Source organism: Gastrolobium bilobum, unplaced genomic scaffold (genome assembly GCF_033153095.1).
Source record: "Gastrolobium bilobum isolate Gb01-03AN ecotype WA unplaced genomic scaffold, APGP_CSIRO_Gbil_v1 utg18566, whole genome shotgun sequence".
Taxonomy (NCBI): domain Eukaryota; kingdom Viridiplantae; phylum Streptophyta; class Magnoliopsida; order Fabales; family Fabaceae; genus Gastrolobium; species Gastrolobium bilobum.
Genome location: NW_026899779.1, coordinates 332,718 through 350,337, shown reverse-complemented (window position 1 = coordinate 350,337; position 17,620 = coordinate 332,718). Strand labels below are relative to the sequence as shown.

Below are 17,620 nucleotides of genomic sequence, written 5' to 3'. Positions count from 1 at the left end.
TAATTGTGTTATTAATAATTATCAGTGGTTCACTTTAAAGGGCACCATGCGCTATACAGGATTTCGATCCCAAAGACAAGAAAAAAAGAAAAATCTCATCTTCAGATTTTAACCAAGTTTTTAGCTAGGCAATTTCTGTTATATTCAGTTCTCTTGGAATCAAGAAGCAGGATCACAAAGCTATCATGAAGAATCGTTTCTTATGATTATTAATAAACAAATTAGATTAACTCAATTGCATGCATAAATGGATGGAATAAAAGTAGTATTTTCTGAACACACATATGGCAGCATTCACAAACTTCATTCATGTTTAGGAAAACAAGAATCATAAACTGAACTGCTGCGAAATTTTCAAAATAACTGCTAATCTTTCAACACCATCACTACATATTCTTTATATTTCTCTCCTCAGAGGAACAAAAGTGAGCTAAAATTGAAAGTGAGAATGAAAAGTAAAAAAAAAAAAAAAAAAGGGGTACTGCACAAAGCCATGTACAAACGAAATTAGTTCAACCAGGACCTAATGAAACCTGCTATATGAACAATCAATATCACTTAGATCCTATTTGAGATAATATCCTATCTGAAAGTAGCCAAAATTATTTGTAACTAGTGTTGGCCTACTTGTAATTATTTAATGTGAAATTTCTTTTTGAGACCTCAATACCGTCTCCTAGAAAGGAAAAACTCATAATCAGGATGTCTATTTGTGCAGATTTGGTTCCCCTTGTTGACAACAGCTCTTGCCATAAGAGATGCTGTTTCCTCAAGTGTCCTCAAACGCTCTTTAAGAAGTATTGAAGGGTTTAAGCCCAACATTTCTGCTGTCAGTGCAGAATGACTCAGCTGGAACCAGCATTCACCCTGTTCATATGACAAAGTGCAAAACTGTTTAGTAAGCCTAAAATGTCCAATTGAAGGTTCATCTCAAAAGGTTCAAATGAAAGGAAGAAGTTTAAACCACTCCCCATTAAACCCCGACTAGCGAGGGTAAGGTTGAGGGTAATCCTTATATGCAGCATTACTCTTGCATAAAAAAGACTATTTTTTGGATTCGAACCCATGAACTTTCAGTCACAAAAGAACAGTTGAAGCAACAAAGTTCATACCTGAGCATTGTAGCTTTGAAGGCCCACAGCTGGAGATACTATGCAAGAACCTACGGTTGGTAAATCAGAATTTGTACTTCTACGAACCAAATGTCTAAGTGAATGGTAAGTCAAAAAAGCGGCACGAAAGTTGCCATCTGGTATACGGTAAATAGGATACCAAGCAACTGAGAACCTACAAATTCACTTGAAATTAAGTGATGATGATGCAGATATAAAATATACTTTGTTTCGATAAGTGAAATATAATTGACATGTAGATCACTTACCAAGATGTAGGGTGAAGATCTCTCATGTTTATCGAATCCAGTTTAGTTGGGTCCCCATAAGTTTTAGACTGGATTGGTATATCACCTCTAACCAGTCCCTGTATCCTGCAACAAGATCAAAATCAATTCATAAGTAAATGCTGACCTATTAAAAATTCAATATAATGTAATCAGTTATTGAACATATAAAATGGCAAGCACCATATACTCTAAAAAAGTGAAGAAATACACATTAAAAACCACTATGTTCTGATGACAGGATAAAGGGGATGAACAATCTTACTTCTCATACAGAGGCCGTCTTTGTTGAGGTTGTTCAAGTTCAAAGTATTCAAAAAGAAGATCTAAATCACCAGAGCATGTTGAGCTGTTAGATGGATAAGATGCATTATTGATAGAACCCATCTCTTTTGGTGTTTCAATGCTTGCAGTAGATGAGTGCTCCGAAATGTCAATCATTTCACATGGCTCTGAAACCTCACAATTTGGAAACTTGTTGCTGCTATTTACACTTCGATTTTCATGGTTCTTAAACAGCTGAACTGCTGATAAAGAAGGGACAAAATAGGCACGAAATGGAAAATGACCATCACCACCAAGTCTCTTTGGATTTTCATAATCCTGAGCCCTTATCTCTAACCCGTAGCTCCCGTGTTTCTCATACCACTGCCACAGGCATCCCAAAGATATGTCAGGCATCTCATGTCTGCACAGTGAGACACCAGCATGGTCCTGTGAGCAGGTCAAAAAACCGAGCGAATCGGGTGATTGACAAATTACAGGACTACAAAAATGAACTAGCCTTTCAAACTCTGCAATTGGGTCACCTGTGGCCATGTGCACAGCTTCACAAGCTAGTTGTGCCATACAGGCATCATTCACAGCTTGAGCTATTCTGTAGGAATAATTTTCTAACATATCTTGATTGTCACTTTCACAAATCATGTGATTAGCTACTTCACGCTTGTCCCTGTGCTCTGTCAATGTACACGCAAACTGATTCCCCAATTTCTGATTCTCAACCTCCTCTACACAAGACAATCTACCGTAAATCTGATCCGTGCATGTTCTGCTTGCACTCAGTGAAGAATCCTGATTTTGAGAGGTGGTTACTTTTGGTTCAACACTGCTTTCCAAGTCAAAACTTTTACTAGGTGGTGCATCAGAACATTCTGGTAATGAACTATAAGTTTCAGATTTTTCCAACCCGGTATCCTTTATCCCAATTGGTATCCATTTCCATAGAGTAGATCCTGAACCAGAGCTTTGGTTTTGTGTATTGTAGTCTGCAGAAGAAACTTCTTTCTCTATTTGACCAACCTCATCACCTAAAAGATTATAAGACACGGGAGATTGCTCCTCAGACATATTTGATTGATTGATGTTCTCACCTCGTACTACCAATGAGCTATCTTCAATGTCTATATTTTCATTCTTTGTGTTTGCAAGAGTAATGCAGGCACTCTTCTGAGGATCCGACTCCTCAGGTTGAAATTGTGCACTCTGAACTATCTCAGATTTTATCTGTTCAACTCCGTTGCTATCAAACCCAGCCATCACACAATTAATATCAGAATCAAATCCAGAGACACTGCTCAATCCTTGTTGATTAATTTCCTGGGATGAGATATGTGACATATCATTCTGTTGAACACTAACCTTCACATTATCATTTAACAAGGACCTGTTAAAATGGGAACCCTTCCTAGAATAATTGAAGTGACCCTTTTTTGAAACTGAGTCCATTTTAACTTTTGGTTTCCTACCAACTTTATTTTTAAAGTGTTTTTTTTCCTCCGTTTCTGATAGAACATTTACACTAACAGAATTAGAATTTTTGATAACTGAAGGATCCTTTTCCTCAGTGGAAAATTGTGACAGAGTTGTGTTTGCTTTCTTCAAATCACCACCACATTCATCAAAACTGTTCTTCTGAACCTTTTTCCAAACAGAATGACTATTTTCCTTCCCTGTTCGACCATTCAAAATTCCAACACCCCCAAATTTGTTGAAACTTGAACTCTTCGACATTGTTCTCTTTTGCTTAACTCTCTTATCATTAGCAAAGCAATTTTGACCACCATGCCTGATTCCCTCATCATGTTCACAATTATTGCGAATACCATTCATTAAGTTTTGACCAAGAAAACACCCATCTCCTGAATTTGAAGTGATTCTGCAACTTGCCTTGTTGGACCCTTTTTCTATATCACCAGCATTGGTACTTTCATCACTTTTGGAACCAACTGAAACTGAATCCAACACCAAAGTATCTTGTATATCATTCAAACAGCATAGCTCAACATGTTGGTTGTCCTTTACTTCTCTATCAATGACTGCAAAACCAGAGCCCCTATCTTGAACTTGATTCTTGGATTCAAATGCGGCAGTACCTTTTGATATTGCTGCCTCATCAATATAAGAGTTGCAACTTTTTGATGCTTCTGTAACATTGATACTGTCCTTCATCACATTCCTTTCACAATCAATTTTTATTAATCTATCATCAGAAGATGACAATTCTGGTGAAGTTGTACACAAAATCAGCCCACCCTCCTTATCCACATCATTGCCGTTGCACGTTTCAGAAGCCAAACTTACACAGACATATTCCTCGGCAAGAGCTTCTCGTTCAGAAGAGCCGCTGTCACTTGACTGCTTCTTACTCGGTCTAACTTTCTTTCTTGTCCGTTTTCTTGAGTTTTTCTTCAGAGACTTGTCTTCCTTGGATTCACTCGTTACCTTATTAGATGAATTAACTGCAGAAGAACTATCAGGGGACAAGCCAGAGTTGCAGACTAGTGAATTTCCAGGGAGTTCATTCAGTTTAGAAGCTTTGTTAGCAATCTTATTTTGACATCGACGATGCACATTTGAACTATTAATGCTTCTTCTTGTAAATGATTTGGCTGAATAAGCATAGGGAGGCACAGTTCCTCTTGACCCCTTGCATTCATCAATCTTCAGCTTGTTAGGAGGTGGAGGGAAAAGAAGTTGCAGACCATCCATATTAACACCAGAAGCTAAGTTAATGTGATTGAAACACTGCACTGGTAGGGCAACAATTCTCAAGTTTCCATCAGGGTCAACATTTAGGAACGTAAGGATGGCACACCTGATACATAATTAGAAGAACTTAACCATAGTCACATCCAGGATTCAAGTGTCTTCTGAATAGGACAAAAAAATAAATAAACAAATGAAACAAGAGAGTAAAGGAGCTATATAATAAAGGCAATACTTTCAAAAAATTTAGTCAGTGTAGCCATTAAGAGGTTCAAAAGCTAAAACATTATTAAAGAAATAAACATGTTGCACTAATTATTCAAAATAACTAAGTGTGTTATGGTCTTATGACTTTTTAAATGCTCAACCATAACAAAGGCTCCCAGCACACATATTGCAAATAAAGAATAGACCACCTATTGGAAGTTTTTACCACAGATAAAACATGTATGAAACAATTTTCCTCGACCCCATTTCCCCGATTGAAGAAATAAATTAGTAATATTAGAATAACAAAAAAAAAAAAAGATAGCAAGAAGAATAGGAAGAAGTTTAAGAAAATATAGAATAAATGAGCCACTCCTTCAAATGGGGAGAACATAGCATCATTATGACAATACCAACGTGGATTCATGTTCCCTCCCACCATGTACAGAATCAATGACACTATTAGCTTTTGGCATAAGCTTTAAAATCATTCAATAATGAATAATATATTTCTAAAGAAATGTGATTTCAAGCCTAGGAGCACATGTTCTATCAATAGGTCAACAACTTCAATAAAACAAACATGTAAATTATAGAACCAAATTACCATAAGAACAAAGAAGTAGTCACAAAACTATTTTACCTACTAGGGGATGTTGATGTTGACGTATCAGAGGTAATCGTTGAAAGAGAAGATTCTTTACAATCCTGAATAAAGGAATTACATAAAAAGATAAAAGGAGAAAAAATAGAGATAAGGATCAGCTGCCTAGATAAACTCAATTAGAAAATTAATGGAAAAAATAGGAGTGTAATTAGTTTTTGTGACCTCCAAGGAAGTGATTTTATTTTGTTGTTGACGTATCGTTGATATGGAATCCTTTCTTGCTTCAGAAACTTTTGAACTATCATTACCTTTCTTTTGAGGGGCACAACGCATCTTCCTTGCCTGTAAAAAAGAAGATGAAAAGAAAAAGAAAAAGAAGAAAGAAATTACATTTTTTGAAACAAAGATAAACAAGATTCTATAAAGAATTGATATTCAAAATATTTTTACTGTTTACATTATGAACTGTACAGATTCTCAATGACCTAAAAGTCATCTAGAGATCAATTAAGTTAAAAATAGATCATGCTCAATTAAAAAACTAGCAAGCTAAAATCGGAACAAGAGGAAAACAATCAAATATTAGTGAAAGAAAAAAAGAAAAAATAGTAAGCTTCTTTACTCTCTCTTATTTTATACGCATCGTTTCTTTCCATAGTTCTAAAGGATGGCCATTTACCAAACAAAGAAGCACAGGAAAAAAAAAAATTCAATGTTGTTAAAAAAAAAAAAATCACTCCCTGTTAAACCCGACTAGCGAGTGTGGGGGGAAGGAAATCCTTATACGCAGCCTTATCCTTCTATAATTGCAAAGAGACTGTTTCCTGGATATCAATGTTGTTAATAATAATTAAAAGAAGATGATAGCATTCCAGAAAACTTCTGGCCTTGGCAAGGTAGTAACAGGGCTTATTGGTATTAGAGAATGTCCTAATGGAAAAATTGCCAGTATAATAAGAAAGAATAATTCCTAAAAAACCTGCAGAATCAAAAGCCCAAACCAATATGCAAAAACTCATTTCCCTATCCTTATATGAAAATTACCAAAATTAATTTCTCCTTTATACATAGATAACAATCCATTACTGGGCTAATCGCATAAAGAACAATAGCCACATTGCTCAGACACAATAAACTAGCCATATTTCTTTTATCTGAAAAGAAAATGGCCACACAAAAAACTAATTTGTCTATCCAAGAAATATCATAATCATTAAAACTTTAAAACAAGTTAAAGCATTATCAGAAAGACGATGATAAAATGTAGAAACACAAAATCAAAGCAATTAAATATCAATATGACAAACCGAGAACTTCAAAACACTGAATAATGAAAAATAATAATCATTGTTGTGGACTAACAACACAGTCCAAATGGCATAGATTCAAAACATAATAACCAAGCCTATACACGAAAGAATTAACTTTCTTAAGGCAATTTTATTGAAAAATTCCAAGTCAAACAGGTATATTCCTAGTAAACAAAATACCTCGTCTTTGCAATCTTGGAATACACCTTCTCAATTCTAACATTATAGATAGCAAGAACACCCAACAAATTTCAATCTGTGGCTGCTCAAATTTCATCCAAAATGCAAGCACATTTCATTAAACATGAAAGATCATGAAGTCTTATGCCACCAAGCTGCAGATACCCTTTGGCTCATATTCTACAGGGCATATAGAAACAAAGTACACATCCTCCACATCTCTTGGCTTTCATGAAATTGAAATCATAGAGAGAACTGTGCAATAAACAATGCAATTCCACACACACACAATAGAGATGTGCAGGAAAGGAGAAACCTCAACTTGGGTTTCTCCAAATCAAAATCAGGAAAAGATTAAATTATCCCAGAATGAATTGAATTCTGTCTACCAGTCAAAAGAAAGGTATCCCTCTAATTTAATCAAAAACTCACTAAGCCTCCAATAACTCTAAACAAAGCTCACCTCAATAACTTGATACTATATAAATAAGTAAAGGAGGAAAAAGAAAAGAAAGAAAATCAAACTTGAAACTATGGCTTATTTGAACCATTAATATAAAATCTACAAGTAAAATTTGACTAAACCACAAATACTCTGCCTAAAATATCTAAAAGAAAGAGCACCGTATCCATAGCCATACAAGTCGTCCCCAGATTTAGGCTTGGGTTTGAGATTACAGAAATATACAAGAACAGCTAAATTAACCAAAGATTTTCTAAATATAGATTTCACCCACCCCCATAAGCAGGATCATTTATCTACACAAATAAAAAAAAAATTAAATCTTTTTTTATTTAAATAAAAAGAATGAAAGAAACCAGCAAAAAGAACCACACCCCAATATCATTTCTTAATTAAAAAATCAAAATTCTCAAACAATCAAACATCAGCACACATCATATATCCAGAAAACTCAAATGGGTCTTCATCAAAAAAGAAAAAAGAAAAGAAAAGACTTTAACAAAAATATTGAAAAAAGCAACAAAACCATGATTGAAAGATGTAATGGGACGAACCATGAGACAAGTTCCAAGGGGTTGGAACTGGATTGCTCTCTTCCAAGCCTCAACGGCTCTCTTCTTTCTCAAGTAATCACCCGTTTTGTCTTCTGAGATTGAAACTCTCTCCTTGTGTTGTGGGTGTTGTTGTTGTTTTTGTTGTTTCTTTTATATGAAAGATAGCGACTTTGCTTTTTGTTCAGTGCACACACACCTACGTAGTTCAGTGGCACACAGACACTTTCCAATGAATTAGAGACAAGAAAATGAAAATGAAAAAAAAAAAAAAAAATCGCAAAAAGAAATGATTTTGACTGCAAAATTCACATCATCAGGGACACTTTGGTCATATAGTTTCGTTTTATTTTATTTTCTGGTAAACAAGAAAATTTTCTTTTTCTTTTCTTTTTTTGGTTTTGTCAAATTTAATTTTTCTTTTATGACATTAAATTCAATGGCTGATTTTACGTTTTAGAGTTAGAACTCGTAAACCAATAAACCCAAAAAACAAAAAAACTGCAAGCCAAGCGTGGAACATGCAGCATACGCAAACAAAAGAAGATTCCTTTTTGCAATGAAATAATTAAGACTCTTGCTTTTTTTGGGTATACAAATATGGAATATTCTTTTATGCACCTTCTCATCGGATATTTTTTATATATATTTCTCTTTTTATAGATATTAAATAAGTAAGTTTTTATTAAAATTTATAAATATCCATAAATAAATAAAAAATAAACAGAAAAAATCTCATTTGGAAAAATGGATACAAATAAAGCTTTGAATACCTTCAAAGTTGGGTGTAGTACAAATTTTATTTGAGAATACGGGAGAGTTGGTTCAGTTCACAATATTGTCAATTTTTCGAAATAAAAAGTTTTCGAAGCAAAGTAAAATTAGATATATATAAGTTTATTAATTAAGAATTAGCTCATCTGATCAACCTAAATGTTGTGACATTTGTATGACGATTGCTTTATAAAAATGAGAAAAATTTCTTCCACGTTAAACTTTTCCTAAAACAAAACGTAAATTAAAAATGTTATCATTTTATATTAAATACATTTATAATGCGTAAATTTATGTGATTGGATAGAGTTTCGTCAAGTTTGACGAATGGGAAACATATTAATGTTAAATTCTTTTGAAACTAAGTCAATCATTCAATCTGACACGTAATTTGACGGTTAATAGTAATAAAATAAAACACATTTTGTCTATGCTCTGAGTCTGATGGATACTTACATGTCTTTGTGGAAAATTAGATATGATAAGTAGAAGCATTTATAAGAAGATTAGACTGTAATCGTGTTGGATTGATTAAAAAAAAGAAAATAAAATTAGTAAGCTGGTTAGCTAGCTGGTTCATTCAACTTAGAAAAAAAAATAAAATCAAATGATTACAGAATTAATGAATCAATTCAACCGTTCCAAAACTGCTGAAAACTAATGATAGATAATTTCTTTTATTAGACTAATTTTTTATTTTTATTTTTTAGTGAAATAAAGGTATATACTAAGTTATGATGTACGGATACTGACACGGGACACGACACGCCGACACGTTAATTCTAAAAAAATGGCATATTTCGACACGTTGGAACACGTTTTGATATTAAATAATAATTTTAATATATATAATATAATTTATATTTAATACATATAACAATTCATAACAAGTCATATAACCAATCAAATATTCAAATTTCATAACAGAAATATAAAATAAAAAATAAAAAATTATACCTTATTAATTTTTCATGTCAAATTTCATAACAGAAAAAATTGATGTATAAATATTTTTTTTAATTAATAAAATAAATTAAGACTTAAATAAAATATGTCGAAGCATTGATCACGTGTCAGAAAAAATTGACTGCGTGTCAAAAAAATGTGTCGGAGCATATCAAAAAGTTGACTATATGTCTCAAAATACTGACCGCGTGTCGAACACGTGTCCCACACACAAATTAAAAAAAAAAAAAAAAAGCGTGTCGGGATATTGCGGGTAGTAAGTTATACGTGTTTATGTTGCAAGTTTGCAACCCTACTCACAATAACAAGCCTATTCCATCTTGGTTCAGTTGTTACAACCGAAGAGATAGTGTCAGACACCAAACAAATCAGGAAAAGCTTCGCTTAGCAGATGCTCAGTATCTCGTATCAGCTGAAGGAGAAAACTTTGGCTACAATAGTTGTAACATGTAATTAAAATTTCGATTATCATTGTAATTTTATTTTTTATTATTTTTTTATCAAAATAATTTTATCAATATCTCAAATGCTTCTATATTTTTATGAATTTTTTACATTATAATTTTATATTTTATGATTTTTTATCCCTCTTTCAATTTTACGTAAAATCTCAATTTTAACTTCTTTGGTTGTACGAACATCCTTGTCATATGGAAAAAGTTTTTGGGACTTAGAGTGATATTTAAAAAAAATTAAGGGTTAAAATGAAGAAATTTTTTTTAGTAAAAAGAATTACCTAATTCAGTACTCAACTCCCGTAATATTGAAGAAATTTCCCGTCTGAAGGCCCAAAGTTTAATTATTATTTTTCTTGAAATATGATATAAAATTATTAATGTAATTTTTATCGAAAAGTTCAAGTTTTTGGATTAAAATAACTTTTTTTATAATATTATAGTCTCTGACTAAGTGATCATAAGTTCAATCTTTATCATCCTTATTCCCCTGCTTGCAGAAATGAATGGATCACAAAGGGGGCATGGGTTCTATTTCTGGGTCGAGCAGGAGGTGAAGGCCATGAGATAAGATTGCCCTCCCGGTAAGGAAGAGAGGAAAATGGTGTTGTCATCTATCTCGACTAGTTTCCCGAGGCGTTGAAAATCCAAACCGGCTCAGAGAATCACGGGCGCTATTTAGCCTTTATTATGGCTATGACCAGCTAAAGATCACTGCCATCTCACGAATTGGATTCAAACCAATATCTCTGGGCGACTTTCCTTTTAGTCGATCGTGAGTGGGTCTATCGGCGGGATACCAACAACCTTGAGGACTAATGCAGAATTTACTGATCAAACGCCGTCAGACTGCTCTACATTCAGCCACGCCACAGTGACCCCCGAACTTCTTATAGTTGCGGGACGAAATCCGGCAGCCAATTGCTGGCTTATTAATAAATAATTAAATATTATAGAATTTCTTATCATAGGAATTGGACCTATGCATGGCCCATCTTTCACGTCAAATGAGTTCACGAGTACGATGTAAAACCATTAATATAACATTAATTTAACCATATAAGTTTTTGGGTTGAAATAATTCTTTATAATTTTTTCTATTATTTTATTTAATTTAGGGACAATATATACTTACCACCAATTAAGTTTATCATTTCTTACCACCAAATCTTAATCGTTGATTTCCCCAAATCTGACAGTTATAATTTATTGGATAACACTTTTTAATTAATTGTTAATTCATAATAAATTATAACTGTCAGATTGATGAAAATCAACGGTTAAGATTTGACGTTAAAAAGTGATTGTTATTGAGTAAGACATTTAGAAATTAGAATATATCCGATTTCACAAGGGTCAGAATCTTAGTAGTCAAGATGAATCTATATTATACAAAAATAAATCTGCACAAAAGAATAAAAACAGTGAAACTCAACGTATTTTCGAAGAACAAATGCAGAAAATGATGAAAAATCCGAGCCCAACAGAAGTTGTCTCCTTAAGATAATTTGTTCCCTCTATTGATGCCGAAGGTTGATGAACAACTGTCTCTCAGGATAGAATGAATTTGCGTCTTAAGAATGATGGCAACTATCAATCAAGAGCCCTATGAACACAACCAAATGCTAGATAGAATTGCACTTTTCTAAGCTTAAGGCAGTATGTATGAGTATGGATGCACATAGGAATAACTTAGGGAAAAAAATCGGCAGAGTAATGACTCAAGAAAAAATTCGGATGCTTTTTATGAAGTGTTTAACGTCTATATATAGACAAGGATCGGACACGGTGAATAGCTTCCCGTGAACCAATTGAACACCTGAACTGCCGTTGATGAACCGTCATGACTGATGGCAGCGAACCGGTACCGGTTCGGTTATAACCGAATGCACCATTTCGGTTGAAAGTTTGGTGGGGAGTAACGTTTCGGTTATAATTTATTGGATGACACTTATTAATTAATTATTAATTCCTAATAAATTATAACTGTCAGATTGACAGAAATCGACGATTAAGATTTGGTGGTAAGAAGTGATTGTTATTGACTAAGACATTTAGAAATGGGAATATATCCAATTTCACAAGGGACAGAATCTGAGTAGTCAATATGGATCTATATTATACAAAAATAAATATGCACTAAAGAATAAAAATAGTGGAAATCACATTATTTTCGAAGAACAAATGCAGAAAATGATGAAGAATTTGAGCCCAACAAAAGTTGTCCCCTTAAGACAATTTGTTCCCTCTATTGATGTCGAAGGTTGATGAACAACTGTCTCCCAGTATAGAACGGATGTGCGTCTCAAGAATGATGACAACTATCAATCAAGAGCCCCTGCGAATACAACAGAATGCCAGATAGAATCGCATTTTTCTAAGCCTAAGGCAGTATGCATGAGTATGGATGCTCACAGGAATAACTTAGAAAAAAAACCTGCAAAGTAATGACTCAAAAAATTCGGATGCTTTTTCTGAAGGTTTAGCGTCTATATATAGATATATATCGAACACGATGAACAGCCGCCAGTGAACCGGTCGGATACACTGAACCACCGCTGACGAACCATCATAACTGACGGCAGCGATCCGGTACCGGTTCCGTTATAACCGAACGCACCATTTCGGCTCAAGGGGAGTAATGTTTCAATTTGGAAAAATTGAAGGGAAGCAACGAATAAGACAAGGGTATTTTGAAAAAAAAAATAATTTTTTTAATAATCTCTCACACACGCGCAACTGGGCCGAGCTAAACGGGCGGTGGTGCGTGTGTGGTGGACTAATGTCAACCTACGTCCTCTATCCTGCACAAAAATGGTGTGCCCCAAGATGCAAATTAGAGAGGTGAGGTGGAGGTTTATAAACCCTTCCATCTCTCATTCCTTGTCCAATCTAAGACTTCTAGCCACACACCCTTTCATCTTTCCTTTTCCTCTTCTTCTCCAAACTACTTCTTATTCATAACCCATGAAATTTTAGACACAAATTCTAATAATAAAAAACTTAATTGGTGGTAATTAGATCCCTCCCCTCCCTCCCCTGTTTTCAGATTGTATGTTAATTTTTTTTATGCAGTGGATTAGTATCTAGTTTTAAATGCAGCGGTGGTCCACGATGAAATTTTAATACCCACATAGATGAGTTGTTAGACGAAGTTCAGAGCGTTTCGATAATCTCCAACCTGGATTTACATTCGAGGTTACCATTTGTTTTGTATGCATCCCGGACCCAGTGATGGTTGCAAATTGGCCTTTTACATGCACCAGGGTTTCTTAACTTACTTCGAACTCCTAATAATGTTGTTTAGCCTTTCAAACACATCCTCTATGTTCTAAGCTACCATAAAAGGGTTGTTCACAACATTCTTGCAACGCTAGGTTGCAACACCTCACGATGGTCGAGGGAATCTTGTAGCAATATTCACTATTTGTAAAATTCAGTAAATGTCTGTTGATTCAATTCGTAGGTTATGTCATCTCAACAAATAGGGTGCAACCTTGTTGGGAGTTGTTCCTTCTTCAATGCTTGGCTTAAGTCCCAAGATATTGGAACTCTCCATTTTTTGGTGCAAGACTCAAGGGACAAATCCATTGAGTGGTTTAATGTCTCTTCATAAATGAAGGTGCAAGGCTCAAGCGACACATCCTTTGAGTAGTTTAATCCCTCCCTTATATAAGCTTGTAGTGTGTGAGGTTTAGATATATGAAAAAGAATTTGAATACTATTGCGATTATGGCAAGTGCACCGGTCGTACAAGTAATATAATGTACTGAGTACATAATCGTTCCCACGAGGATTATAATTCAATCACTAATTCACTACTTCAACTTAAGTTGGACAATCAATTTTGGATTTGTATCAGATTTGGTTTGAAATTTAAATTATTAAAACTAATTAACAACAAGATTAAAAGCAAGAATATAAAGATATTAATTTACTTGCCTGAAAAGAACGTAGCTAGGGCTTCGATTTCCCTCAACCTCTCTATTACATCTGAATTCACTCTTTATATTAATCGTCCTTAATATTAATTCAATCGATTCTTTTAATTTAATTAGGATTCAATCCCTTGACGCCCTAAATCTTTACAATCTTGCAAAAACCCTAGTTTCCCGGTTATTTTCTAAGAAGGTAAGCATTACGTTCAAGAATCTCAAGATTGCATAAAACCCTATGTCTATCCCTAGAATCATAAAGATTACGATGAAATTGTCAGATACGGACCATGCACCAACATTCCTATTGTCATGCACTTACCTAAGATCAATCCATAAGATTCAAGCTCATAAAAAGCATTAAGAAAAGACAATTTCATTTATGATAAAAAGGAAAATTAACGTAAAGAGTTATTCAAGATATAAAAGATAAATTGAGTTCCATATAACCCTAACTACTATAAAGACTTAGCCGGACATAGTGAAATCAAGAAAGAAAATAATTAAGAAATCTCCTCTAAATTCCATATTAGAATGGTGAATTCTTCAATAATTCCAGCGCAGACTTGATTCTGATCCGTCTCCGACCTTCACGAACATGAACTTGTGAATCCCTCTGCTTCTACTCTGCTCCCAATTGCCAAGAATTATCAAGAATGTCAAAAAGTAAGTAATTCTGCCCCAATTTGCATTTTTATGGGCAAGGAATCTATGCCCTAGGTGGATACTTTGAATGGGCCTGAGTTGGGTCGTTTTGGGCGCTTAAGCGTGCTGTTGGGCGCTTAAGCCTCCTTAATATAGCCATGCATATTTACGTAGCGCGCTTAAGCACGGTGATGGGAGCTTAAGCGCGCTCTTCGAAGAGAAATTTCTTCCTTTGTAGCGCGCTTAAGCCCTGAGTTGGGGGCTTAAGCGCTCTTAGGCAATGGCAATTTGTGATTTTGGGGGCTTAAGCTCCGAAATGGAAGCTTGAGCCTCCTATTTAAGAAACATGATTTTTTTTATTTCCTTCAATTGAGATCTTCATATCTTTAGATCTTGATCTTTATATCTCCAGGCTTCATATTTGCTTCCGTTCAACATCAATTACCTTCAAAATAGGCAAATATAAATTATTTAATTCATAATTCACATAGTTCATGTTTTTATGTCAAAAACCCTAGTTTTCACTTATTTAACTTGATAATGCATATAGTTTTAGTCTATAAAACAAGATAAACTACAGGTTTATCAAATACCTCTAGAGAGAAGTTTGAGTGAAACCTCTTTAGGGAAGTTTGATATTACCACCATTGTAGGTGAAGTTTTATTGTATCTCTAGTGAAAGACTAGGGATGTTTGAATGTTTGTAACCCATTATTCTTATAGTGGAAGTTTGATTCTGGACTAGTGTCCCGTGAGTTTTTACTTTTTCATATTGCATAAGGTTTTTCCACGTTAAACAAATTGACTGTGTTCTTCTCCATCTTTTTCCTCTTGCATTTTACTGTTTCGCTTCCTCAATTGACTTGAGGGTTCGACTTGACCCAACAAACCTGACCCTTTTAATGAACAAATTTTTAGTATTACCATCACATTAAGTATTATGATAATTCAAATGAAATTATAAATTATATTTTTCAGAAAATACATAGTTATAATATTAAATTTTTTTTTTCTTTTAGAAAATATGTCAATTGATGTGTAATATTTTTATTGATGGGTTGTACATACTATAACAGTATTATAGATTTTTTTCATCAGTGTAGGAGTGACCCACTCCTATCTCTGCTCTGAAAGTTTGTAACTTCTTAGGACTGTTTGATTATTATTGTTGTTTCATTTAGCATTGCACCATTGTGGTCGGTCTCTTAACTGATCTTGATTATAACCAAGGACGATGTTCCAATGTTCAATCATGTACAAATTTGGAACACCAATCAAGCAGTGGACGCCTTGTCTAGACCTCCTAAAGGGATCGACCCTGACGCAAATCAATGCATGACATTAAGGCTTTGTTGGGGAGTTTGGAGGGAAAGGGAAGGGAAGGAAGGAGATCCCAGGGGGAGGGAGGAGAAGGAATGGAAGGAAATTGAAGGGTATTCCCTTCCCTTCCCTTTTTTGGGAGTAAAAAAAATGGTAAGGGAGAAAAATAGAGGGTTAATGAGATAATTTTACTCTTTTACCCCATTTTTAAATTAATATAATTATTATATTTTACAAATTAAATTAAATTTAAAATTTTCAATAAAATTATTTATGTTCTTTTCACAATACTAAAAAGATCAAATTTTTGACAAAATTTATACGTTTCAAATGACGAAAATTTCTGCACAAAATTATTTTTTTGTCGGAATACTTTTCTTCGAAAAGTGACGGAATTTTTTCTTCGATGAAAACTTTTACGAAAATAAATTTTCTATCGAAAATTTCGACGAAATTTAGTTTTCGTCAAAACTTTTGACGAAAATGATTTCCTCTATCAAATGTTTTAAACAAAAAAGAACTCAGTCAAAATTTCGACGGGAATTGTTTTCTCAAAAAAATTTAGGGAAATGTTTCACTCGAAACTTTCGACAAAATTTAGATTTTGTAAAGAATATTGACAGAATACTTTTCCGTCAAAATTTTTTATTGAAATAATTTTCGTCAAAAAATTTACAGAAATATTTTTTGTCAAAAATTTTTGATTGAGATGTGTTGCGTTGAAAATTTTGAAGGAAATATTTTTTATGAAAAAACTTGACGGAAATATTTTTCGTCAAAAATTTTCGATGGAAACGTGTTTCGTTAAAAATTTCGACGGAATTTTATTTGTCAAAAAATTTAACAAAAATGTTTCCGTCGAAAACTTTTGACGGAATTTAAATTCTATAAAGAATTGTAATGAAAATTTTTTGACGGCAAAAAATTTCGATGAAAATGTGTTTCGTTAAAATTTTTGATGGAAATATTTTTCATCAAAATTTTTGATGAATATGCTTTTTTGTGAAATTTTTTGACAGAATTTAGATTCCGTAAAGAATTTTGACACAAAAAGTTTTCTATCAATTTTTTTACAAAAATATTTTTTGTCACAAATTTTGACGGAAATATTTTTCGTAGAAAATTTTTGCGGAAAATTTTGATGTAATGTTTTCCGTAAAAAATTTTGACGTAATTGTTTTACGTCAAAAATTTTCTATGGAAATGTGTTTCGTCAAAATTTTAGACGGAAATATTTTTATTCAAAGTTTCGACGAAATTTAGATTATATCAATAATTTTGACTGAATTTTTTTTCGGTAAAAAATTTATGTTAGTGATTATGACAAAATCTGGTTTTATCTCTAATTTCGTCTTTAGTTTTGTTGGAAATTTTTTGACGTATATGAGTTTCATTAAAATTTTCATAACTATTTTTGACGAAATATTTTTCGTCGATAAATTCTGTCGGTATTTGAGACTTTTCTAATATTGTCACATTTAAAAATGATTCACATTTACGTAATTTTCACATTTTAATGCTAAGGGTAGATAAGTAATTTTCAATATTTCTCCCCTTAAACCCCTAAATTGGAGGAACTTTAATTTTAAGAAGGGGGGTTTTGGAGGGTTTAGTAAAAATTCTCAATTTCTTCCCCTCATTTTTTTAAACTCACAAACAAGGGTAGGACTTACTAAAACCTTCTATTTTCTTTTCTTCCCCTCCTAAAACTAACTCCCAAACAAAGGTTAAGGGTTTTGTTCAAACGCCCGATTGGTTTAATTATCACAGTTTGAGGCTTTGAGCAAATATATTCAAGAAAATAGCTAATGAGATGATTC

At 33.4% G+C, this 17,620-nt stretch overlaps 1 protein-coding gene across 1 annotated transcript; it reads right to left on the bottom strand.

Annotated features, from left to right (window-relative positions):
• Positions 1–423: 423 nt before the first annotated feature.
• Positions 424–7,813, bottom strand: LOC133293440 (uncharacterized). Its single transcript, XM_061492011.1, has 7 exons — positions 7,709–7,813; positions 5,424–5,543; positions 5,238–5,302; positions 1,665–4,496; positions 1,382–1,486; positions 1,113–1,287; positions 424–867 (listed from the first exon to the last, which is right to left on the bottom strand). The coding sequence occupies exons 1-7, from the start codon at positions 7,709–7,711 to the stop codon at positions 664–666; spliced, it is 3,504 nt and encodes a 1,167-aa protein (XP_061347995.1). The 5' UTR covers positions 7,712–7,813; the 3' UTR covers positions 424–663.
• Positions 7,814–17,620: the final 9,807 nt, after the last annotated feature.

Excerpts from the sequence above, each read along its gene's own strand:
- LOC133293440 (XM_061492011.1), bottom strand. Across the intron at positions 4,497-5,237 it reads ACATCAACATCCCCTAGTAG|GTGTGCCATCCTTACGTTCC; the intron begins GTAAAATAGTTT and ends ATTATGTATCAG. Across the intron at positions 868-1,112 it reads TTCAAAGCTACAATGCTCAG|GGTGAATGCTGGTTCCAGCT; the intron begins GTATGAACTTTG and ends TCATATGAACAG.